Source organism: Palaemon carinicauda, chromosome 7, assembly GCF_036898095.1.
Source record: "Palaemon carinicauda isolate YSFRI2023 chromosome 7, ASM3689809v2, whole genome shotgun sequence".
Classification (NCBI taxonomy): Eukaryota; Metazoa; Arthropoda; class Malacostraca; order Decapoda; family Palaemonidae; genus Palaemon; species Palaemon carinicauda.
This window is the reverse complement of record NC_090731.1, coordinates 80,290,002-80,315,444: the sequence shown is the minus strand read 5'-3', so window position 1 is coordinate 80,315,444 and position 25,443 is coordinate 80,290,002. Positions and strand designations below refer to the sequence as shown.

Here is a 25,443-nt window from a genome sequence, read left to right as displayed (position 1 = left end):
GACCCCAACAAGAGGACCGGATAAGTTTATTCGGTTCGTGCCTAATAGTCGCCTCAGCCAGGACGTGTTTGCGGCACCTACGTTTAGCAAGAGCAAAGTCATATAAGTCAAAATACAACGACTGCAAAGTAGCCTTATTGAGAGACTTAAAGATACTCTCAGTATCATAAGTTAAGGCTATCGACTCCGTAGAAGTGGCCAAGTTCAAGGTTCGACCAACACATAGGCGGGAATCATACTCCTGTTTAATAAGGGATTCCGGGAGACGGGGAAGCCGTTCACTAAAAATTACTGACGCACAGTCCGCTGTCAGCTTGCCAGAAGTAAAGGTGGTATGGACATTGTCCCAACACTCATTATCTGAAGGAAGAAGGAGGGAGATCGGATCTACCTCTCGGATGGGAGGCAAGGGCTTCTCCTCCAGAGCGTATTGAAAGGCAAGCTCTGCAATCTTAGTGACGCATGGAGTCACGGTATTCTTGTCCATTAGGAACATTGTAAAAGAACTTTTATGAGGCGTCAACATGGTATTGGTGCAACCTATATCATTTAGAAACCTAGCCCAAACAGATTGGGCTTGTTCCTTTGGGAAAATGACGGTCTCTTTGGGGACCTTATCCAGCCGAACCAGAGCTTCCTCGGTAAGCCTGGCATAACCATGAAATGGAAATGCGAGACCAGGAGGAAAGAATTCAAAATCCTCTAGTGGACGAGTACCAAGACCTTCCAACGTTAACATCCCGTCTGAGAACGGGGAATGAAGAGCCATGCGCCAAGGGTTATTCTTGGTAAACGGTGGAAGCTTAGAGGCATCCGGGATGAGAGAGCTTTGAACTCGCTCCGGAGCACCATGCTCTAATGCCCCAAGTCTCTGACCAATGTTAGAGAACATCGTGTCCATCTTGGCCTGCATTTCTGACACAATCTTAGATTGCATCTCCGACACAATGCGAAGCATGGCTGATTCGGAAAGGCCCGGGTTAGGAGCAGAAGTGGCGGATTGTACTCCCGGGTCGTGAGACTTAGAGGAGGAGCCGGAAGCCTTAGATGATGGGTTTGTATTCGATTTAGAACCATGGGAAGCCTTGTGGGGCTTACGAGCTTTTGGCAAAGTTCTAGATTTAGATTTATCTTTGGGGGGAACCGGGTGTGATCGGTGAGACGAATCGCAGTCCCCAGAAAAACCATGGAAAGAAGAGAGATCAGATGAAGAAGAAAGAGCGGGGCTGAGGATAGGAATCTCAGCGCCGGTAACACCTGCCTCACTTACCACCCTACCTGCATCCGGATCATCCAACAACATGGGTTCCACATCCAAGTTCAAGGAGGCAACATTGTCTTCCAGATCTCCGGGGGCATCCGACGGATCTTGATCCTGATCGATGAATCCCGAAATAGTGGCATCAATGTCGGCAATGATGGGTGCCGCAACAGCTCTAGCCACAGCGGCTGAAGACTTGGCATTAGGGTAAATCATAGCACAGTAGTCTTCAGAGAGGACGTAAGGCTGCTTTGATTTCACGTTTCGGGCAAATCCCCCAACCCACACTTTCAGTGTGGCCCGAGCCGCAGTCTTCTGCTCCGGGGATGCCTGAAATAATAGTGGGAATTAAAGAAAGGAAGATTCCCGGAGGTCCTTCAAGACCATAGAAATCTTACTAAATAGTGTATGTATACCAAATAAAGGTAAGAATAATTAGAAAAGACAACATAGCCAACGGGACTCACCGAATCAGATCCAAGGGTGGTGATGAGGTCAAAACAGACCATACAATTATCAGGGTGCCAGACTACGATGTCTTTCAGCTGAACTCCGCAGAGGGCGTGAGACCTACACACCGTATGGCCACAAGGCTGGTGAAGAACAGCCGCACAGGCCGTCGTCTGACAATGAACCATCTATAAAAAGAATAGTATATGAGAAACTGTAATTCTCTTAAGTAGGGGCGGGTCCGGAGGACCCGGGACTAAACATAAGTCTAACTTAAGACTAGAGCTTAACTGTAATACTCTTAAGTAGGGGCGGGTCCGGAGGACTCGGGCCTAAACATAAGTCTAACTTAAGACTAGAGTATAACTATTCATTCCGGTCGAGCCGGGATAATAAAGAAGGATGCAACAAAGAATTAACACACATGGTGTCTGACTTCCCGGAGCGAGGTTAAGCCCCGGACCGGGATATATAAAAGTACATCCATAAACTAATACATATAGGAACTCCGGGATAGCGATCTGTCATATATAATCATAGTAACTGTTATAAAATAAGGGGGGGGCGGAACCGTAGATAAGAACCACCAACAGAACCCGGAGGGTTTCGTATAACATAAGTAAAAGTGTGATAGGTGAATATTATAAAATAGGGTGCACCGGGATCCTACTCTGTTGACCGGTGGCCAACCAGTCTAGACAGAGACGAAACCACCGGGACACCCGGAGAGAGGACAAAGTCCATAAACACTGAACTACCCCCTCTGAAAGAAGGGAAGGCAACGGTCCCCTAGGGGAGGGGGGAGAGAAGCCTAGCCACCAACCTAGCGAGAGGGGGAGCTTGGGGGAGGATCACGTGATACGGAGCAGCAGGGCTACCAACTGACGATCCCCAAACACTACCAAAACAGATCATACGGAGTAATAAGCACAAATATTCATTATAAAAGTAATAGCGTTGAAAAATATATACAGTAAATATACACATAAAAAAATTAGGGCAAGGCATGCGAAATAATGAATAAATCCCGAAGGACAACAACCTGATGGCTTATATAATAAAAATTGCCGCCCAGTGACGAAGGTCGGCAAGCCATCTACGATACGTAATCTGATATCGGCCCTAAATATGAACCACAAGGGTTCTAAACGCTAAATAATGAATATCCACTATAAAACATATAAAAATTTAAACTAATAATAAAAATAATACACTTAGTAACACCGCGAGTGAAACTAAAAGCTCTCAAAACAGGAGTACCAACCGTAAGCGGAATCGAGCAAGACCGAGATGATCGAAGAGAATAAACTCTTATAACTTAAATATTAAACGATCTAGATTGCTCAAAACACAGCAAAACATAGCTTGGTACTTAACTTAGACGGTGTCTCCTGGGAAACCGATGTAGAAGCCATAATCCACGGAAAATAAGGCAAAAACACGAGAGCACAAACTAGCGGGTTACCACACAGGCGTGCTAAAAAGGAGTTGGGTTCTGAGCGGATGCAGAGTTGGTGGTGCCGAGTGAGGTTGAACGGCTCTCCTCTATTGGGGTCTTTGTCGTGGATGAATCTAAATGGTGCGGGACCTCTGGATTATACGCCCAATTCCATACCGACACCAATAGGTGAGCGAGCTAGTTAACCTAGCACTCCTTTACATTTTTTCTCTGGTATATTTAGCAGTAAATTACCTAAGAATAAGTGCTAATAGGAGCTTATTCACTGGCCGGCACAGGTTCAAGCCCAGAAAATATATCTTTAAGGATATCGCATAATATCAAGGGACGTATTTTTTTATACGACATAGTAATCTTCACCCCAAATAGATTTAACTCTTTGAGGGGGAAGAGTGGCGAACAAGAGGGGAGCCGTTATCAAGGTATCAGGTGGACCCCCTCCCTGTACTACTACGGCCAATCATTCCTTTGAACTGTAGCATTTAAGCTAAGTGCGCTCCCTCGTTTCTCTCGATGTTGTTACTGTTTATTGGAATATTATCATGCAATCTCCAGCATCCTCATCCTCTAGAAAGTTGAGTATTTAATCTTTCCTGTGTATAATTTACAGCTCCCTTCTCACAGTTGAATTGGCATAATTTAAGTTTGTTAAGTGGAGCACAGCCAACCCCGGAGGCAACCATTTTGAGACCGCGGTCGCATGTCATAAATGCAATTATTTAGTTAGTAGTGCGACGCTCCCAGTATTTTGCTATAAAGAAACTTTTTAGCTAGTTAGGCAAAATTATACTAGTGAAGATTGCATATATATAATATTTCCTCTTTCAATATGTAACGTTACTTTCGTATACAATAGGACCCAGGTGGTATTAGTTGTAGCCGCGGTCCCCACTCAAGTTAGGCTAGCCTAACCCGTTTTTGTATACGTTAGTAATGTAAATTCCATTGTTTAAGCTCTTGTATCGTTCATATTAATTCAGTTGGGGATATATATCCCCTAGAATTTATTGGTATACTGTAATTTGATATGGTTCTCTTTTAGAGAAAAGAGGATAAACCCTTCCTCCCCCCTGAGCGCCGCCATCCCAAGCGGCAACCCTATCTTTCATCATCGCCACCGAGTAGTTAACTCCGGCTTGACTTGGATAGTTTTTTACCGTTGATCTTCTTTGCCGCCGAGTATCCCGGCTTCGAAGTATGTCGGTAACTCAGGGTGTATTGTCTTGCAGCTGGCAATGTCGCCGACAGGGGAATCGTGATTCCTCTGCCGCCCACGACGTTGTTGGCATGGGAAGCTATGCTTCCTTAGTTTACAACCAAAAGTAGCCTTTCTCCCTTGTAGACTATAAGACATGTCTTATAACCGACAATGTCGCCGACAGGGGAATTCTAATTACTCTGTCGCCCACGATGGCGTTGGCACAGGAAGCCATGCTTCCTTGGTTTACAACCGAAAGTAGGCAGCATACTTGCCGCCGCCTTTCTTCCCTGCAAACTATAAGACCCATTTCCCTCCCCCCTCTGTCCTTTAGTGTCGGCCTAGCCGTCACAATATTCTTTAGGCCGGTATTCTACAATCGTCCCGGCTTGCCGGGTTGACTGAGTTGCCGGCCGGGATCCTACCTCTTATGTCCTTCCTTCACCGGAAGCGAATGCCCCTGGGGGGAAAGCCTGAGCCGGCCATGACGGCTGCCGGTGGGAAACCCATAATACTGTTGAGAATTCTTCAGTCCTCTCTTGGACTGCCATCCACAAACATTGCAACCGGCAGTACAGCAGGCGTAAAAAGTTGTGGCTGGATGGAAGCTAGAATCAGATGCATTTCCCCCTTCCATTAGAACTCTCATTCTGGGAAGGCGGCAGTAGCCCTCCTACACTTCCAATTATTGTGCTAAACCATAATAATACGAAATCCTCCTTTCCATTCTTTCCTTCTCTCTATCAGTTAGTGCCGCCAGGCACTAGCCTAACCCCTGTAGTATACCAGTAAAACTACAGTATACAACAATACAATAGCCAGCATATCTGCAGTATATAACAATACATCATTTAGAAAACTACAGTATAAAATAATACAGTAGTACAAGTATTTCTAACATATTCTGTGTATCCTTTCATAGTCTATTATTGGGACCGTATAAAATGATGAAGTATTCCTTCAACATCCTGATTAATCCTTTCATTATCGGGACACTTATAAATCACCGTTCAGTATTAATATTCTACAAGTGGAGGAGTTAGTGTAAATATTCACTGACTCTGGCTCTACGTACGGGAGTTATTCCACTGTATTTTCCCTTATAGGGAAATTAAAATATTAATATTGACGGAGGTCACAGCAATTGCCTGGGAGAGGAAACACAGATATGTGTCTTTCCTGTTTCCTTTCTAGCTTACTATCCTAAGCTATTAAATATTATAGTAAGTATTACTATTTCTAAATATGCATTTATATCAAAGATATAAATAAAGCAATACTCAATTCACCTTTTCTTTCCTTACAGGAGGAGCCAACGGTGAAGTGTGCAGTCATGTTCTGCAACCACAAGAGCAAGGACTTTTGTGGGCATACGATGTGCACGTCTCATGCCCCCTGCTGCATCGTATCTGGATCCCTGAGGTACTGGGACCCGAAGGGTTGCTCTATCTGCTTGGCCCTGATGACCGAAGGATTTGGAGAAGATATCCCTCACACTACAGTCAAGCAGTCAAGGGATATAGCAAGAGAAACTCTTCGGAGGTGGGTAAGAGGGTTCCAGAAGAACTCTCTGGGACCTTACCTACCTAATTAATCTTTGAGGTACCTACTGTTCCCTAAGGCCCAATCTAGTGCAGTTGTGCCCCAGGTACAGGTCAAGTCTCCCTTCATCCAACTGACAGTGGACGCAGACATTAACAAGGCACTGGAAGGCATGGACATCCACCAAGAACGGATGTCGGAGGTGTCTACCAACACCGAAAAGGAGCTTCTACAAGAAGACCTTGAAGAAGATGTGGTTCAACCACCTACGGAGGAAGATGGATCCGTGTTGACAGTAACTGAGGACACTCAGTTTTCCATGACGGCATATCTACCTGTGCCGTCAACCTCTTCAGCCCCAACTCCCCAAGAGGATATGCAGATCGGCAGGAGCGAAGCGCTCCTAGAGTTGATCCAGCAGATGTTGGCAGTGTTCCGGAAGGAACAGCAGGAGATTAAGCAAGATCTCAAAGAGACGAAAAAAAAGGTAAGGGAAGGGAAACACTCTGGCGCTTTCAGAGGCTTTGCTAAGCCTCTTAGAGTTTCTGACTTACCTCACTGCTCCAAAACCAAACCCCTGGAGGTACACGGAGCACATGCACATGATGAATGGGAAGCTCTATATCTCTGAGAAGTTGGGGACCAAACCCCTTAAAGATCTCCAATTCTGGCCTAGCTTTTTGGCATACCCAGATTGTTACGTGAGACTGCGGGATGAACCAGCATCCCGTGAGGAAACGGAACCAAAGTAAGTCATTGTCTTTGAGCATGACAAGGCACAGGCTATCCTATCCAAGACCCTAAATGGAGCCGGATATACCAACTCCAAATTCTCAGCATCGAGCAAGAGGCATCCTACCTTCATTGCTCCTTCCTCCAGAGCTTTCCCCTTTTCAGTGAAAACCCTTGATTGCGTCATGAGAGCAGTTGATGAGGGCAAACCATGCACAGTCTTAGAGGAATGTAAACCATTATCTTTAGCCATGCCCACCTGCGAGGAGAAGTGGAACGAAGTTAATCTAACCTTCTCCGTCTCTTAGCTGGATCCGGAGATAGCAGGTCAGCAGTTCAATGAGAGCCTTCCAAAGCTGCCGGAGCATCTTTTGAGAAGGAAACAGGAGACAAAAGAGAGACTAGCCGCTTCTTTGAATAATCAGAACTGCCTGGAAATGTGTGCAGGCCTTACCAATGCCCCAGACATGTACATGGTCTTAGCCAAGTCTCACATGGGTACCCTTGTGAAGGACTTGTGTGCCTTCGTCAGGTCCAGGAGGGCCTGTAGAGAGCATGTGTTTGCCGCAGCAACGGTCAAACACGAACCCAGGAAGCTGATCACTTCATGCATCTGGGGCAAGGATCTCTTCCCACAAGATGCAGTTCAGGAGGTTCTTGCTAAAGCCGCCACGGAGAATAAGAACCTTCTCCAAAAGTGGGGCATGTCTTCCAAGAGGAAATCATCCTCAGACGGTGGTCCCCAAACTAAGAACAGGAAGACAAAGAAAGCACGTGGACCTGCACAACTTACAACCGTGACCATGTCCACAGTGCCTCAAATGGTAGCTCAGCCGCAAACCACCTTCCAGATGGTCCCTTAGCAGCTAGTAGCTCAATCGCCTGTGTTTAACCCAGGCTTTGAGAGGCACACAACTACCTTTTGCCCCTAGAAAGGTAGGGGCTCAAAAAGAGGTTCCTCAAGAAACCCCTCAAGGGGTAGAGGAGGACGTGGTCGTGGAAATAAATCCTCAGGAACCCCTCAGCCATGAGAGGCTCCAGGTAGGAGGGAGGCACTTCCACTTTCAGGATCATTGAACCTTCGATCCCTGGGCCCACAGCCTAATCAAGAATGGACTGGTTGGAAATGGAACAAAATTCTACCCCCTTTTCCACAAGTCTTCCAACACTCCAACCCCTTATTGGAAGAATATACCTCAGAACTCTTGAACAAAAAGGTAATAAGAAAAGCGAGGTCCATCAAAGTCCAGGGAAGGTTGTTCTGTGTTCCCAAGAAGGATTCGGAAAAACTCAGTCCTTCTAGACTTGTCTCCACTCATCAAGAACAACAAGTTCCAGATGCTTACCTTACAAAATATAAGGACCCTTCTACCAAAAGGGGCGTACACAGTCTTATTAGACCTGGCAGATGCTTACTGGCACCTACCAGTCAGCCGCCCCCTCTCCTCCTACCTACGATTCAGGCTACAGAAGACGAAGTATGTCTTCACAGCCATGCCCCTTGGGCTAAACATAGCCCCAAGGATATTCACAAAACTTGCGGATACAATCGTCCAACAACTATGCTTAGAAGGAATTCAGGTAGTAGCATACCTGGACGATTGGCTGGTGTGGGCAGCATCCAAGACGACTTGTCTACAAGCAGCCGGAAAGGTGATCCAGTTCCTGGAGCACCTAGTCTTCAAGATCAACCGCAAGAAGTCTCGCCTTTCTCCAGCTTAAAAGTTCCTATGGTTAGGAATCCATTGGAACTTACAGTCATACCGTCTCTCCATTCCATCCAAGAAGAGGAGAGAGATAGCGGGATTTGTCAAGAGACTACTGAAACTCAAAGAGGATTCAAAGATGGCAACAGGAAAGAGTATTGGGTTCTCTCCAGTTCGCAGCAGTGACAGACCCAGTGCTAAAAGCACAGTTAAAGGATGCATCAGGAGTCTGGAGAAGAGGAGATCAACAAAGGTTGACATAGACCCGATTGTGCATGCTACTAAGGCCGTGGTCAAAAGCCAAGAGCCTAGCATGAACAATTCCCTTACAACCACCTCAACCATCAGTGGTAATACACACAGATGCCTCCCTGGAAGGATGGGGAGGCCATTCCCAACAAAGGAAAGTGCAGGGGAATTGGTCGCACCACTTCAAAACCTTTCACATCAACATCTTGGAGGCTATGGCAGTCTTCCTAACGTTGAAGAAACTATCCCCTCGCAGATCAGTCCACATCAGACTGGTCTTGGACAACGAAGTGATAGTAAGATGTCTAAACCGACAAGGCTCGAGATCACACCTCACATCAATCACGTGATACTAGCCATCTTCTACCTGGCAAGGAAGAGAAGATGGCACTTATCAGCAGTTCACCTGCAAGGGTTCCGCAATGTGACGGCGGATGCTCTATCCAGGCTAAAGCCGATAGAAACAGAATGGTCCCTAGACGCAGACTCATTCTCCTTCATCTTGGAAAAAGTCCCAGAACTGCAGATCGACCTCTTCGCAACGAGCGACAACAATAAACTACTTCGATATGTAGCCCCTTACGAGGTCCCTTAAGCAGAATCGACAGACGCCATGTTTCTTGACTGGAACAGATGGAATCGAATCATCTGTTCCCACCAACCGATCTCCTGCTGAAGATCCTCAACAAGCTAAGATCCTTCAAAGGAATAGCAGCAGTAGTGGCCCACAAACAGCCCAGAAGCAATTGGTTCCCTCTAGTTCTAGAATTGAAACTGAAGCTGTTTCCTCTGCCGAACCCAGTATTATCCCAACTGGTTCAGAAGTCGACTGTCTACACTTCATCCTTGAGAACCAACAACCTACATCTCTTGATTTTCTCACCCTAGCAGCCAAGAAAAGGTTTGGGATCTCAAAAGACAAGATCGACTTTATAGAAGAATACAAGTCAAGTTCAACTAGGAGACAATATGAATCATCTTGGAAGAAGTAGGTTTCCTTTGTGAAAGCAAGGAAACCGACAGAAACATCAATAGATTTCTGTCTCTCCTTCATCCACCTACACGAACAAAACCTGGCTTCCACAGCAATAACGGCGTCGGCTTTGACTAGACCTCTTCTTTACGCCTTTCAGGTGGACCTTTCAAGTGAAATCTTCAATAAGATACCGAAAGCATGCACTAGACTCAAACCAGCAACCCCTCCAAAGCCCACATCATGGTCATTGGACAAAGTCTTGCAATACGCTTCGAATATGAACAATGAGGATTGCACCCTATAGGATCTGACACAGAAAGTGATATTTCTGTTTGCTATAGCCTCAGGGGCTAGAGTTAGTGAAATAGTGGCCTTATCCAGGAATGAAGGCCATATTCAGTTCACAGAAACGGGAGAACTGAACCTCTTCCCTGATCCTACCTTTCTCGCCAAAATCGAGCTGCCCAACAAAAGGTGTAGTCCTTGGAGAATCTGCCCTCTGAAGGAAGATGTCTCTCTATGTCCAGTAGAGTGTCTTAAGGTCTATCTTCGAAGAACTTCAGACTTCAAGGAGGGACAGCTCTACCTTAAATAGATACCTTGTTAGTAATGATTTCCAAAGAAAAACCAGGTAATCTCAAAAGGAGTTTCCCTCGTGTTCCTACAGAAATGCAAACTTTGAATCCTTATAGTCGAAGTCGACAATTTCCCTGCAGGGGGCAGGAAGCCCTAAGCTAGTTTCAAACTTAGTGGATATGACAAATAACAGTAATGTCATATATAAAGGTCTAGGAGACCATATAAGGAACTCATTCAAAGTAAAGGCACTTATACAAACCCAGAAGTATAGTACTTTCAAGTTAATTCTCGGGTAAGCTTCCATCAGGACGACATGGCCGAGCCAAAAAAAAAACGATTTTGAGCAAAGTGAAAAATCTATTTTTGGGAGAGATAGCTATGTCGTCCTGATGGACCCACCCTTCTTTCTTAAAATGACCCCACCCGAAACTACTCTATCTGCGGCTATTCCTGCTTAAATGCAACAAGGAATGATGGGCCGTAGTAGTAAAGGGAGGGGGTCCAACGGGTACCTTGATAACGGCTCCCCTTTCGTTCGCCACTCTTCCCCTTCAAAGAGGATTGCAATGTGTCGAATCAAAAAATATGTCCCCTGATATTATGCGATATCCTTCAAGATATATTAAGGATACTCACGCCAGGAGTTAGAATTCTGGAGAACTACGGTTGATTCTCTGGGAGTATCACTATAGCAAAAATCCCTTAGAAAGCTACCTAAAGGAACCTTCCAGCAGGACGACATGGCTATTTCACCCAAAAATAGATTTTTCACTTTGCTCAAGATCTGTTTTATGAAAATCTTATACAGTATTGTTGTACTGTAATACTACATAAGCTTTCAGCCCTAATACAGTAATACCTCTCGATATAAAGACTTTTTTGCCTCAAATTGTGAAAAAACCCTCATGATACAAAACAAGATTTGCCTGGCAGCTGAAAATAATTTTAAAATTCGCGTGTTGTAAACTCACCACCATCGCCTGCTCTCCAATTGGTTATTTCCCTACCTTGATTCTAGTTATCGCCATACGCTCCTGCTCTACTATTCTTTATCAATAATTACATTTGAAGTTAGAAAACACAATGAACAGTTGAGTACTGTATTGTTTGTAGGTACAGTAGGTATGAACGCTCAATGCTATTATGCATATCAAACACATTAGCGATATATTTTTCTTTTATTTCAATAAATAAATAACTGATCATAACACATTTTCTGGGTCGACCTGTGGCGGCCGGTGAAAAGGGTCCTTCTTTACACTTTTCTGATATAAACCTTCCAAATATACCAGAGAAAGATAAAAGCATGGAATGCAGAGGTTACTACCCTCGCGCGAGCCCCTTGTGGGTGTCGTGTATAAAGCAGGGGCGCGTGAAAGCCACTATTCACAGGCTGTCTTCCATTTAGCTAATTCCTTCGTCAAAAGGGATGGGCCGATACAGAGGCACCAGCTACGCTACCAGAACCACGCCACCGACGCCCGACGCGAGCGCCATCTGAACAACATCCTTCTGTTTTGGACTTGCTAGCTTGAGCTTAGATTTTTGTGTTCTCGGTGTTTTCGCGTTTCGTGGATTAATTTCATCATGGCCGAAGCTCCAACTTCACCAATACCAATGTTAAGTACCATAGTTTGTTTTGACAGCTTTTTGCAGTAACGGGCAGTTGTTCTCTTCCCAGTATAGTGTTGTTTTTATTTCGACCGGCTTGGATTTCCGCGGTGTCGGCAGCCATTGTTGTTTTGATTTGACTCGCTGGGAATTCATGTTAGCCTTGCCCATTTGGTACTCTGTCAGTTAGGTTCTTGGTTAAGTCACTGGCCTTACGCCTTTTTGAACCATCATTATTATTATTATTATTATTATTTCCTATGGTACTTTTTGCTAGCAAGTCCAGTCTTGAACAAGAATAGCGTTCTGGCTTTATTATAGTTTAGTACCCGCCCTGAGAGGCGTTCGTCAGTGGACTATATCCTTTTAAATTTTGTTAAAGCAGACGTTATTCTTCGTTCGCAGTCTTGTATTTGACGTTACAATTTTATTGTTATACTTATATCATATTATAGTATGCTTAATTAGGTTCTTTATAGTGTAACCACGAGAGCGAGAGCATGGAGTTCTCGTTTTCTGTCGCTCAGTCACGAGTTACCCTTTCTCTCGTTTTCTTTCTTAACCTCGAGTATGAGAGGTGGATTTCCCGTTTTCCGTTTTATACGATCACGGGTTCTCCCTCCCCCCTCTCCCTCTACGGGTATACGATATCTTACAATTTATTTTATTTTGTGGTTACTGTTAATATAGCTAGCGTTATTAATAGGTCCTGTTCGTGTGTGAGTCATTGTTTTGGGCCGTCCTTACGACACCCCCTGTTCCCCTCGTAGTTCCGTCCTCTCCCCGTTACGGCTTGGGAGTAGGATCTGAACATTCATATACTCTGCCGTGAGTTCTACTCCGCCATGAGGGATACTCATTGAGCTTGGAATTATAGTTATACTGTATATCATTTGGAGTGCAACTCTCTGGCAGGGCCTCATCCCCCCGGTGGTCCCTTGCACCCAGTCTCCGGCCACGGCCATATCCACACAAAATATTCATTATTAATCACAACTTATTTATTCCGGACCTTTCACCGGACCTCCGGCTTCACCGGAGATCACCAATACGCTTAGCAATGATGTTAGCCTTAGCTTTTAGCTACTGCTTGTGTTTTATAATTTATTTAATTACGGGCCTGTCACTGAATCCTCGACCCTGTCAGAGGTTCCGCAGATTACATTAATTTATTTTATTCTTATTTTAATAATATTTATAGTGATACGGACCCATTTTAGATTGCTCCGGCACACTCCGGTGCAGAAAACATTTTATATTTAAAATATTTTAATATGGAGCTCCGGCTCTCAGTCATTGAACTATCCTATGCACACATACTTCATTCTATCTAGGCTCTGTAAGTAGATCTTAATCCCTTACCAGAGTCTCAAGGAACATCCAGACTTATGTCTCCTTTCTTTTACAGAAGGTCCGCTGCGCTGCCAAGGGCTGCCCCGCCTCTTTCAACGATCCTGTTGGACATGACCTCTGCCGATCGCATGCGCATTGCGCTATCTCCTTTATTCGGGAGCCGGGACAAGCCCCATATATGGTGTGGTTCCCGGAATCGTGCACGCTCTGTTACGAGTTGTCCTCCTTACTCCTGAACGATGACGTAAGTTGGTTTTCGTTTTGTTCCTTTTATCCTTTGGAGATGATTTAATTTGTTCCTTAATTATGTATACATTGCTTATTTCGGAGAACGATCCTTCTCCTTCATCACTAATCCCCTCAACTCTTTCAGGCCGATGATGAATCTCTTCAGTCGGCAAGAGCTGCTCTTCGTCCTTGGGTGTCGGGCTTCGGCAGGAATGCTCCGTCTGGCGCACCCTATCTCCTCGACGGAGACATGGCCTCCCGACTCTTCCCAGGCTCTACCACTGCAGCAGTCACTCCGGAGGTGGCTGCCACTTTAATTGAAGCGGTCAGAGCGACCATTTCCACGGAAGACGAATCTCTTTTATCGGTGGACGTGTCAGATCTGGATCTAGACATCGAGCCCATGGACGAGCAGGTAGGTGGTGTCGAGTTGGTGGAAACCTTTTTATCTCCTACTCCTTCTTCTACCTCTTCCTTTCTCGGCTTTGATAAGCCTACGGCTTCTCCTCGGGATCCCTCCGTCCCCGTACGACCCAAGGTGAAGCCATTACGTACCTATAAGTCTTCGGCTTTGCCAGTGTCTACGTCACCGGTCCCCGGACCCTCGACTGCTCCTGATGTTCCTATTGCTTCCCATAAAACTGTGACTTCTAAAAAGTCGAAGCCCGCCAAGTCCAAGGCTTCGTCGGAGGGGGGCTCTCAGGTACCCTCCTTCCCCGTCGACCTGATCAGGGATATAGTCAAGGAGCAAATTCAGCAACATTCTGGGGCTATGACGGAGCTAAAAGATATGGTGGCTAATCTGATCCGCTCCGGAACTCAGGTTCCTCCGCCTTCAGCCCCAGACACGTCGAAGTTACCCCCCTTCGATAAAAACAACCCTTGGAGGTTTGCCTTGCATGCTCCGTACTTAGATGGTGCCCTTACTCTAGATGGCATAGGCACCCGCCCTCTAGAGGACCTAGAATTCTACCCCCCGGGGCTAGAATTCCCATTCAACGGCTTCGTCCGCCTAAAAGAGCATGCCTTGGTTAGAATGGACAAGGTACCGAAGGAAACGGTGATATTTCCAAAAGAACAGGCCCAAGCTGTCTGGGCCAGGACTCTATCAGAATGGGGGTGTACTAACTCCAAGCTCACCCCACACAAAGGTGCCTACACTATTTTTACAACGGCATCGTCCATTACCTTGCCACTCATAGATAAAGTGACAGAGCTGACAATACAGGCCGTCAAGGAAGGCTCTACCATGCCGGCTCTCAAAGAGACGGACCCCACTTCACTACTCATTCCGAGTACCTCTGCCACCTGGGATGACGCATCTTCTACCTTCACGGTGGGGAAGCTAGACCCAGACTGGACCTCTACTCTTTTTTCTGAGAAGCTCCCCAGATTACTAGAGAGTCTTCTCAAGACCGAGTTCGGGGCACGTAATAGGTTGGCTAGGTCCCTCCACTCCATCACCTCCATAGAGTCCCTAGCCTCTGTTTACCCGACGGAAACTTTGTTCAGGGTTTTCACAAAGAACCTGCTTCTGTCCTATCAAGTTGACCTCCACGAGTTCTGGTCGGCTCGGGTTAGCTGCAGGAAATATGTTCTGTCTGAGGCTTCTATCAGACATGAACCGAACAGGCTGATAGCGTCCTCCTGCTGGGGTAAGAACCTATTCCCTCAGGATGAAGTTAATAAAGTTCTTCAGGACGCTGCGATGGCAAACCAAAATTTGCAAGTAAGGTGGGGCCTCACGACCAAAAGGAAGATCGAATCCCACAGACAAACTTTCTTCAAGAAAAAGCAGAGATTTACCCCTTACAAGACGAACAGGGGTCACTACCACCAATCGTCAGTCCCCCACACGTCAACACAGTCTTTCTCTGCTTCGACTTCTCAGCAACCGGCTCCCCTCAACAGGTGGTCTACCTCACTGCTCCCCCAGGTACACAACTCATACCCCACTTGGATGTCCTCTCCTGCATACAACCCTAGCTACGAATCCTCCGGTTCCTTTCGTGGACACCAGAGAGGAAGCTACAGAGGTAGAGGACAGTTGCGCCAGCGAGGCGGACCTAGAGCAAGGGGTGCTCGTGGAGGGATGGGACCTAGATTCACTCCCTCGCAATGATGTGTTCCCGGTAGGGGGGAGACTTTATCACTTTCGAGACCATTGGACCTTCAGTCCTTGGCTCACAGAATAATATCCAAAGGCTTGGGTTGGAAATGGTCACAGGGATCTCCACCTCCACCAGTGACCTTCTTCCAGAGACCCACTCCCATCCTGAAAGAGTACACCACAGAGTTACTCAAGAAGAAAGCAATCAAATGGGTTCGATCACTGAAATTCCAAGGCCGCCTGTTTACAGTTCCAAAGAAAGACTCGTCGGCGTTGAGAGTAGTTCTGGACTTGTCAAAACTAAACTCTTACATTCTCTGCGACAAGTTCCGTATGCTGACTATCTCTCAGGTACAGACCATACTTCCCCGTGGGGCCGTCACCACCTCTATCGATCTTACCGACGCCTATTATCATGTCCCAGTAGCTCGAAACTTCTCTCCTTACCTAGGCTTCCGTCTAGGCAAGAAAGCCTTTACGTTCAAAGTCATGCCCTTCGGTCTCAGCATTGCTCCCAGGATATTCACGAAACTGGGAGAGACAGTGCTCGAGCAGCTCAGGAACCAAGGGATATAGATCATCGCCTAACTGGACGATTGGCTCATTTGGGCTCGGTCGAACCGAGAATGCAACAGAGCTACGACGAAGGTAATTCAATTTCTCGCCAAACTGGGATTCCAAGTCAATCTCCAAAAGTCTCGCCTACAACCATCAAGCCACTTCGAATGGTTAGGCATCCGGTGGGACCTTTCAAAGCACAGGCTCTCCCTTCCTCCCAAAAAGGTAAGGGAGATAGCTTCCAAGATCAGGAACTTTCTCAAACACAAACAGGTGTCCAGAAGAGCTTTAGAAAGAATCCTCGGCCTTCTCCAATTTGCCTCAGTAACCGATCTCCTATTAAAAGCCAAACTCAAAGACATCAATCGAGTTTGGAGAAAGAGAGCTACAATACCTTTAAGAGACAAGATCTCAAAGATCCCCTCTGTCTTAAAAATGAGACTACGCCCATGGTCCGAACCGAGGAACCTCTCCAAATCGGTTCCTCTGCAATTCCCCCCTCCAAAAGTGACACTTCATACAGACGCGTCTCTGAGTGGCTGGGGGGGTTAATCCCAACATCAGATGCTTCAGGGCTCTTGGTCACCCGCCATGAAACAGTTCCATATCAATGTTCTCGAAGCCATGGCAGTGTTCTTGACCCTGAAGAGAATCTCTCCTCCGAGATCGTCCCACATCAGAGTAGTCTCAGACAGCACAGCCGTAGTACACTGCATCAACAGAGGAGGATCCAAGTCACCCAACCTGAATCAGATCCTGGTCACTATCTTCGCCTTGGCAGCAGACAAGAACTGGTTCCTGTCAGCAACTCACCTAGCAGGAGTCCAGAATGTGATAGCGGACTCACTATCCAGGACAAAACCACTGGAATCAGAATGGTCCCTAGACATAAATTCCTTCTGGTGGATACTCAGGCTGGTTCCGGGCCTCCAGGTACATCTATTCGCGACTCAACTGAATCACAAACTTCCCTGTTATGTGACCCCAAACCTGGACCCTCAGGCTTATGCCATGGACGCATTAACCCTGGATTGGAACCATTGGAAAAAGATTTACCTATTCCCTCCAGTGAATCTTCTAATGAAAGTTTTACACAAACTATGCTCCTTCCAAGGGGCAGTGGCTTTAGTAGCACCTCACTGGCCAAAAAGCAGTTGGTTTCCTCTCCTCCTCGAGTTGAAACTCCGTCCCTTCCGGATCCCATTCCCCAAACTGACCCAAGTAGTCCAAACTCGGACTGTGTCAGATTCCTCAAGGATAGCCAAAACCCTAACTTTGTGGACTTCATGAAGTTTGCAGCACGTAAAGATGCGAACATCGACCCGGAAAATGTCCTCTTTATAGAATCAGACAAAAGGGACTCTACGATTTGTCAATATGATTCGGCCGTTAAGAAACTAGCAGATTTCTTAAAGAATTCAGACCATACTTTTATGACTCCTAATTTAGTCATCTCCTTCTTTAGGTCCATATTTGACAAAGGCCTAGCAGCTAGCACTATAACCACCATCAAGTCAGCTTTGAAGAAGGTCTTCCTTGTTGGGTTTAACATTAACCTGGCAGATTCCTATTTCTCATCTATTCCAAAAGCATGTGCTAGGCTTCGACCTTCGGTTCGTCCACAAAAGGTCTCTTGGTCTCTGAATGATGTCCTCAAACTTGCGTCAGACACGGACAACGAATCCTGCTCCTATATCACTCTTCTTAGGAAGACTTTATTTCTAACGGCTTTGGCCTCGGGTGCTAGAATCTCGGAACTAGCAGCTCTCTCACGAAACTCAGAAAACATAGATTTCCTCCCTTCAGGTGAAGTACTTCTTTCTCCAGACAGAGCTTTCCTAGCTAAAAATGAGGACCCACAAAATAGGTGGTCCCCTTGGAAGATTATTCCTCTTCTCAAAGATACTTCTCTATGTCCAGTCACTACTCTCAGGGCCTTTTTGGCTAGAACTGCCACCCGCTCGTCTGGCCCCTTGTTTATCAGAGAACAAGGAGGTACTATTTCCATTCAAGGCATTAGGCAACAAATCCTATACTTCATTAAACAAGCTAATCCGGGATCATTTCCCCATACTCATGATATCCGGTCAGTAGCTACCTCCATCAATTATTTCCAAAATATGGATTTTGATGACCTTAAAAAGTACACGGGTTGGAAATCTCCTATGGTTTTCAAACGCCACTATCTAAAGAGCTTACAGGCCCTTAAATACCGAACGGTTGCAGCTGGGAGCCTCATCTCTCCCCATTGATCTCTTGTTCTTCCTTTCATCCATCTCTCCTCTTCTCCCTCCTACCCGCCACTCGCACCACGACGCCGCTCTCTTTGGTGGTTCGTTAGCCCTAAGTTTGTTACATGTTTAGTTCCTATGGTTATTAACTATTATTGTGTTTACCGTAACTTTAGTGTTGGGTTATTCTTAACCATGTCAGTTTTGTTGCATATTGTGCTCTGATACTCGGAGGCTTCCTTGTTATCATGTTTATTTAACCTTACGCTCACTATGTCCTTTGGCTAGTTTATGATTTATGCTTACTTACCTTAATATAATATATTGTTTCCTTACATGGTGTTTATCTCTCTCCTCATTAGGTTACTATTTATTATTGGGCTTGGAAGGCATTCTCTAGTACATTTTCACCGGCCGCCACAGGTCGACCCAGAAAAGGGATTTTGACGAAGGAAAAATCTATTTCTGGGGAGAGACCTGTGGCGCCCGGTGAAACCCTTCCCTGTTATTTTGTACGATCCCACCCTTTCCTTTCCAAGCCATCATCTTCAATACAGAAGGATGTTGTTCAGATGGCGCTCGCGTCGGGCGTCGGTGGCGTGGTTCTGGTAGCGTAGCTGGTGCCTCTGTATCGGCCCATCCCTTTTGACGAAGGAATTAGCTAAATGGAAGACAGCCTGTGAATAGTGGCTTTCACGCGCCCCTGCTTTATACACGACACCCACAAGGTGCTCGCGCGAGGGTAGTAACCTCTGCATTCCATGCTTTTATCTTTCTCTGGTATATTTGGAAGGTTTATATCAGAAAAGTGTAAAGAAGGACCCTTTTCACCGGCTGCCACAGGTCTCTCCCCAGAAATAGATTTTTCCTTCGTCAAAATCCCTTTTTTCCTTTTAATGTTATAATTATTTATTTACAATTAATTTCATATCAATAAGTACATCTTCAAATTAAAAAACACAATGAACATAACTACATTTGTATGTACCATCGCACAATGCTACTACGCATATCAAACACATTAGCGATATATTTTTCTTTGATTTAGGTAAATAATAAGATTGTTACATATTTTTTCCTGTTATTGTAATGTCATGACTATTGACAAATAATTTCATATCCATAAGTACATCTTTAAATTACAAAACACAATGAACAGTACTGTACTGTGTGTATTTACAGTATGTATGTATGCACAATGCTATTCTGCAAATCAAAACATTAATGATATATTTTTCTTTCATTTTGGTGAATAAATAAGTTAAAAAACTATTTACTAAAGAGTTAAAGTTTATTCATACTACAATGTAAGTTCATGTAAATATAAACATCAATGAATCTTGCTTATATTACAATATAATAGCTGTAAAAAACCAACAGGTAGGTCATTTATTGACGCATCACCAATTAATATTAACTGTTTTACTGAACAGTAAATTAGTTACGGTTAAAAATATGTGAGTTGAAGAAATCAGTTTGGTTATGCATGATAGGAAATGTCCCTCTCTACAGTAAGGCTAACATCAATAAAGTACAGTACATACGGTACTGTATTTTTCATATATGTACAGTATTGTAGAGTACAGTACTGTACGTATTACATTATTTTCCATTTATCATTGCATTATGTTTGTGAAGAATTTTTCTTCACTCTTCTTCCTTTTGTATTTAGGCTCTCTTCTAATACTGTAGCTACCCCTTAAACGTTCTTTCCTACATTAAGTTTTCTTTACCGAAACATCAGAACTATTTTAAATCAACTAAACTTGTTGACAGTAGCATATGGTAGCGTATGCCATGCTTGTGATGTCACAGTGTAGATACGCACAGTAAAGGCCTTACCCCGCCTTATATTGGTTCTTTCCTTAAACTACGTGTCTCGAGATAAAATATTAAACTGGTTTTGAAAAGAATCTTGATACTGCTGACTCAAAAGCAGCTTTTATTTCCCAATACCAATTAAGGTTTGTTAATTTTAAGATGTATGCCCATCGCACCAGCCCATTGCTAATTAATCATTAACTCATTAATTTTTTAGCGAGCCAGAATAGGTAGGATTATTGTATATATAAACTGCCTTAGAGCAGCAAAATTTCTCTAAGTATTTTGTACAAAATCCTGCCTCCTATGCACTCCTTACAACAATATTGCCCTGTCCTAAAGTCCCGATATGGCACCTCCACTGGGTTACCCTGCGCATCATGACCCTCACCTGTCTTGAAAGGTGAAGCCAGGTGAGCCCTCTCGACCCTATCGTCGGGCCATTCGTACTCGAGCAGTGACCGGCTGACCAACTTGGTCAGTAAATCTGTGCACCTCTGGCTGAAATCGCCCCCTTCCCAAAACTAGACTCACACCAGAACCTGCAGCTGAAGATAGTGAAGGACACGAGCCTGGGAGTCCCTATTTGCCAAAAGTGAGGATTCTAGGGGTGAGCCAGTCAAGGGTGCAAAGTGCAAACTGTGCAACGATCCGGTCAACAGCCATTTGAGGACAAGGACTGTCTTCCAAGGAGTGCAGGTACAAAAACGTGGCCACTTATTCCCCCATTTTTAGCTTAGAATATTTTTAACTTAATTTAGGTTAACTGGCTATTACATATTTCGGGTTGTGTGCGGTGGGATTGTGTGTACAGGTTTTTTTTATATAATTTTTTGCTTTCGAGACTAGCACAGTCTCTGGGTCTCATGGGCCACGTGTCCGACTTAAGTTCAATTATTAACCTTTGCAGAAGACCACATGTCTAACCAACCATATTTTTTATTAATTTGCATTTCTGTTGTTACATTTTGTGTTTCTTCAGATGTCCATTTCTTTTAATGTAAATTTTTATAATAAATCAAGATTAGGTTAATTAAACCTAGTCGTATTTTTACTCCCTCATTTATTTGATTGTCTATTATGATTATCTAATCTCGGGACAGTATACCCGATATTTTGAAAGGAGTGAGCCTAAGTAAGTAACTTAAAAAGTGTGTTAGAGAGTGACTTATTATTGAATCTATCTGCTTCAAAGGTAAAAATCCATATCTTTAACTTTTCCTTTAATTTACATCACTGTTCCCATTTTTGTTTTGTCTCAATAATTACTTAACGTAATATTCCTGTCCAGCATCTCACTGGGGTCCCTGGGACGGAGTCAAAACAGAGCCTGAGAGTGTAGATGACCTTAGACCTGACAAAGCCAAAATAGGCCATAAATTACTTTTATTTCACGTGTGGAGTTCTCCTGCCTCTGGACAGAGTACGATTTCCGTTTTTGCATTTAAGAGTGATGGTTAGTGATCTACGTCAGTAAAGTTATTAGCAGGCTGTTTGTGCCCTGAGTGTTAGTGCTCCTCATCCTCCCCTGTTGATCTTTAAGTAACTGACGTAGGGAGACTTTCCTGGAGCAACAAGTTCCCACTCAACACTTAATTAAAAATTCTCAACAATGTTTTAATAACTACTTCCTTTAAAGGTATTAACAGTTAGGTTAGGTATAGTATATTGAATGATTCAAATGTATTTGGCTGTATTCCATTGTCGTTATAGCTTTACTATGAAATTTAATGTGGTGTTTTTGTAGGTGTTGGAATGAATTAGGCGATTTACATGTGAAAATGCCCTGATTTTAAGAAAAAGATCATGATACCAAAGCAACTCCGGAAAGGATAAATTTCATATCTTGAGGTATTACTGTAGTTTTGAATAATGTCATTACAGTAGCTAGAACTGATCAGGTATATCTGGTACTCAATTTTATAAAATAATTCAGAGATGTTTCAAAACAAATCTGTTTGGTATGCAATTTTCAATAATATATTCACAGTGCATGCATATCATTTATAAATATCATGTCACATGATTCACAAAATCCAAAAATAAAAAAAGTATGATAACACTACAGCACTTACCTTGCCTAGAGTTGAAAACGAGAGCTTGAAAAGAAATGTTAGGCATTCAACGAGACTGAGACCTCGCTCTGTCACAGTTTCCAGATATTTCAAAATGAAAAACCAAACTTGTGATGCTGTATCCAACAACAAAAATTGGAAACCAGAACTTGTTATCTGCATGTTGGGAGATTCTGATTCATCACTGTTGAGAAACATGAAAAATAATAATTATGAAAACTGTGTTGACCAAAATGGCTTTCCTAGACTAAAATCTTCTACTTTACTGAAGTCTTTACTGCTAATCTAGGAATGGACCAAGTCTTAATACTTTTCTAGGAGTAAAACCAAACAGTAGTTTGATTAATGGGTAAAACTTTTCTACCAAGGTTGCATCCTACTTTTCCTATATGCAGTAATTTGTTGCTTTGATCCATGTGAGATTAACATGAAATCATAATCAATAGCTCAGACAAGGATACACTCTTTAGGAAAAAATTATTTTTATGCACCATCATCTTTTTCATATCTAGTTTTCTCTTTGAACGTTTTGACTTCAAATGAGTTTGGGCCAAGTAAACGTAATCTTTACATTTTTTATGTCCATATAGAAAAAAAAAAATCTGTATTTTCTAGAAGTCAAGAGTCACTTAAATTCTCTAGCTAACTTATGCCCAACTGGCAAACCTACATTATATCAAACACTAATACTGTACTTGTGCTTCCTTTCTATCTTTAATCACTGTTGTATCTGAGTTTAAAACTTAAGATAATGTCTAATGATGCATCTTAGACCCAGATACTATTTATTTGAAAAGACCATGACAACATTGTCATATACAAAAATTACTCTTGATGAATTTTCAAGGTCATGGCAAACTCATGTAAAAATGTTCAATGAGAATAAAATCATGATGGATGAAATGTTGGTCAACATGATAAAACCACAGACATTAAATTCTTACATCCCTATCATTAAAGCCTTAATGCATGGTATTTTACATTCAATTGTTATCTAATATTTGATGCAAGAGTGTGTGAATAAACGTCTTCAAGTTACACCTACTATATGAAAAGTATTAATCGAAGAGTAATGTATTACATAAATACAAACTTGTAGATCTTGAGAAGGTATATGACAGAATACCAAGTCAATCTTTTATATACACATTGCAAAGGCAGGAAATACTCTACCATAACATGAGATTTTATGTGAAGACAGATCAGGTGTATCAGAATAATTTTCTGATAAATCTTGGTGCCTATTGAGGATCAGCCGTGATCCCTTTGCTGTTCATCACAGCATCAAAAGCTGCTGCAAATGGGTGCAGAAAAGGAAACCCTCTTTTGTGTAGGGAACTATCAGTCTTAAGAGAACATCAAACAGATATATTTCTAAGATAGATGTTGCTTTCAATGGGTTTGTCATAAAATACATTCTTCTCACTCTTTTTAGATTTTTGCAATCTCAACATAAATTCCCATATTATCTATATCTCCTATTCTAATTTTTTCAAGATATTCAAGGGACCTACTTTTGGTCTTTGCCCTACTACTTCCTTAATTTCTACAACTAATCATGACTGTTCTTCCCCTCTTGCCACAATGTTGGTCTCTTCTCCAACATCTGGAAATTGTACTTTTTGGCAACTTCATAAGTAATAGAATCTTCCAAATAAGTTCCAGTAAGGAATCTACGGTATTTGCAGTCACAACTGTTCAAAACTTTCACATTCTCTTTAAAAAGATAAGTAACTGTTGTGCATTCCATTACAGGTCTTATAGGTTCATCACTTTTTTTGCTTTGTTTAATCTAGGAATACTTTTTATCTACTAGTACTTCAGTGGTTTATAAAAATTTCCTTTTGGCTGTTGCCACTATATTCCTTATTAGTTTTTCAATAACTAGTACATAATGCAATGTGTCCACAAGCTAACAGAAATTTTTACCTTTTTTAAGGCCTGTCCTTTCCCCCACAACATATATAACGTGTTTTCCTTTCTATCTTTACCACATGTTTTCCATTCTATCTTTACCATTTGCAGATGTACATTTTGAGCCTTGCAAACACCTTACACTATTTCCATTTTATAATTCTGCACATTTCTTGCAACATTATCAATAACATCAGATGATTACGTTAACCCTTGAGCCTCCTTATAGCAATTTCTGACTGCAGTTTTTTTCTTTAATTCCTTTTTGGTTAATGTGAGTTATAGTTCCCTTTCCCTATTTTGAATAATCTCCTTGGTAATACAATATTTTATCTTTTAATTTGTTTTCTTATCTTTTCCTCTAACTGTACTGTAACGAACCAGGTCTTGAGAATTAAAATAATGCAAGATTGATATCTCCATTAGTTGGGATCCATTATCTAATCAACATTGAAGTGGGACATCTTTGAAAGACTTAGTAATGATGAGTTGGCATGCTTTAATCTGCAGGAATGGGTTCCTGAAGTATCAAATATCTTTCTAGAAGGCATGAGATTTTCCCCCAGCCAATTTGCAGGAGACCATCAGATGATCAGGTCACTGATTAGATCTATTATTCCAAATGTTCGTCTAATCCTCTATTACAAAATATTAAGCTGATTAATAAGGGATGTACCTGTTATAATCCTTTCTGTTATACTTTCTTTGACTTACTCAAGTGAACTGTACATCTCTAACTTCCTAACTGTAACTCACGTTTCGTTTGCCAAACAGGCATACCTATTAGAAACAAAAGGAGTAAAATGGCTGTAAATTTGCATAAATCAGGCCATCAGAATGGATGACTGAAGGATCAGACAGTAATGATATATATATATATATATATATATATATATATATATATATATATATATATATATATATATATATATATATATGTATATATATATATATATATATATATATATATATATATATATATATATATATATATATAATGGAATCCATGTTAATTACCTATTGTAAAGATCAAAACTTTAATCCAAACATTGGTCTGGTTTAATGTGATATTGTACTATGATATTCTCTCTTAAATCCTACTTCTCTGGGGTCATCAAGAAATTGACCACATAGGGATCTCATTTCCTATATAAATTAGATGCATCTGCACTTACATTTTCATAATAAATCTGATGATATCAATAGGTGAAAGTATTAACAGCAATAAAGTGTCTCTTTTACTTTCATGACTGGTATACTATGCACAATTTTTATTCTAATGTGGCACATTTACATTCACTCGCAAGGGTGACCTTTAGCTTGAAAAGTTACCTAATAGCTGATTGGTTGGAAGTATATTGTTTGAATAGTATCCGTGTCTTCAACTAAT

The 25,443-nt window shown here is 42.8% G+C and overlaps 1 protein-coding gene across 1 annotated transcript in view; it reads right to left on the bottom strand.

The window, feature by feature from the left end:
• The window catches only part of mrn (general transcription factor IIH subunit 4 marionette), a 452,216-nt gene that overhangs the window by 214,125 nt on the left and 212,648 nt on the right, over nt 1-25,443 (bottom strand). The window contains exon 5 of the mRNA XM_068376719.1: nt 22,140-22,323. Coding sequence (XP_068232820.1) covers nt 22,140-22,323 — 184 coding nt within the window. The remainder of the gene's footprint in view (nt 1-22,139; nt 22,324-25,443) is intronic.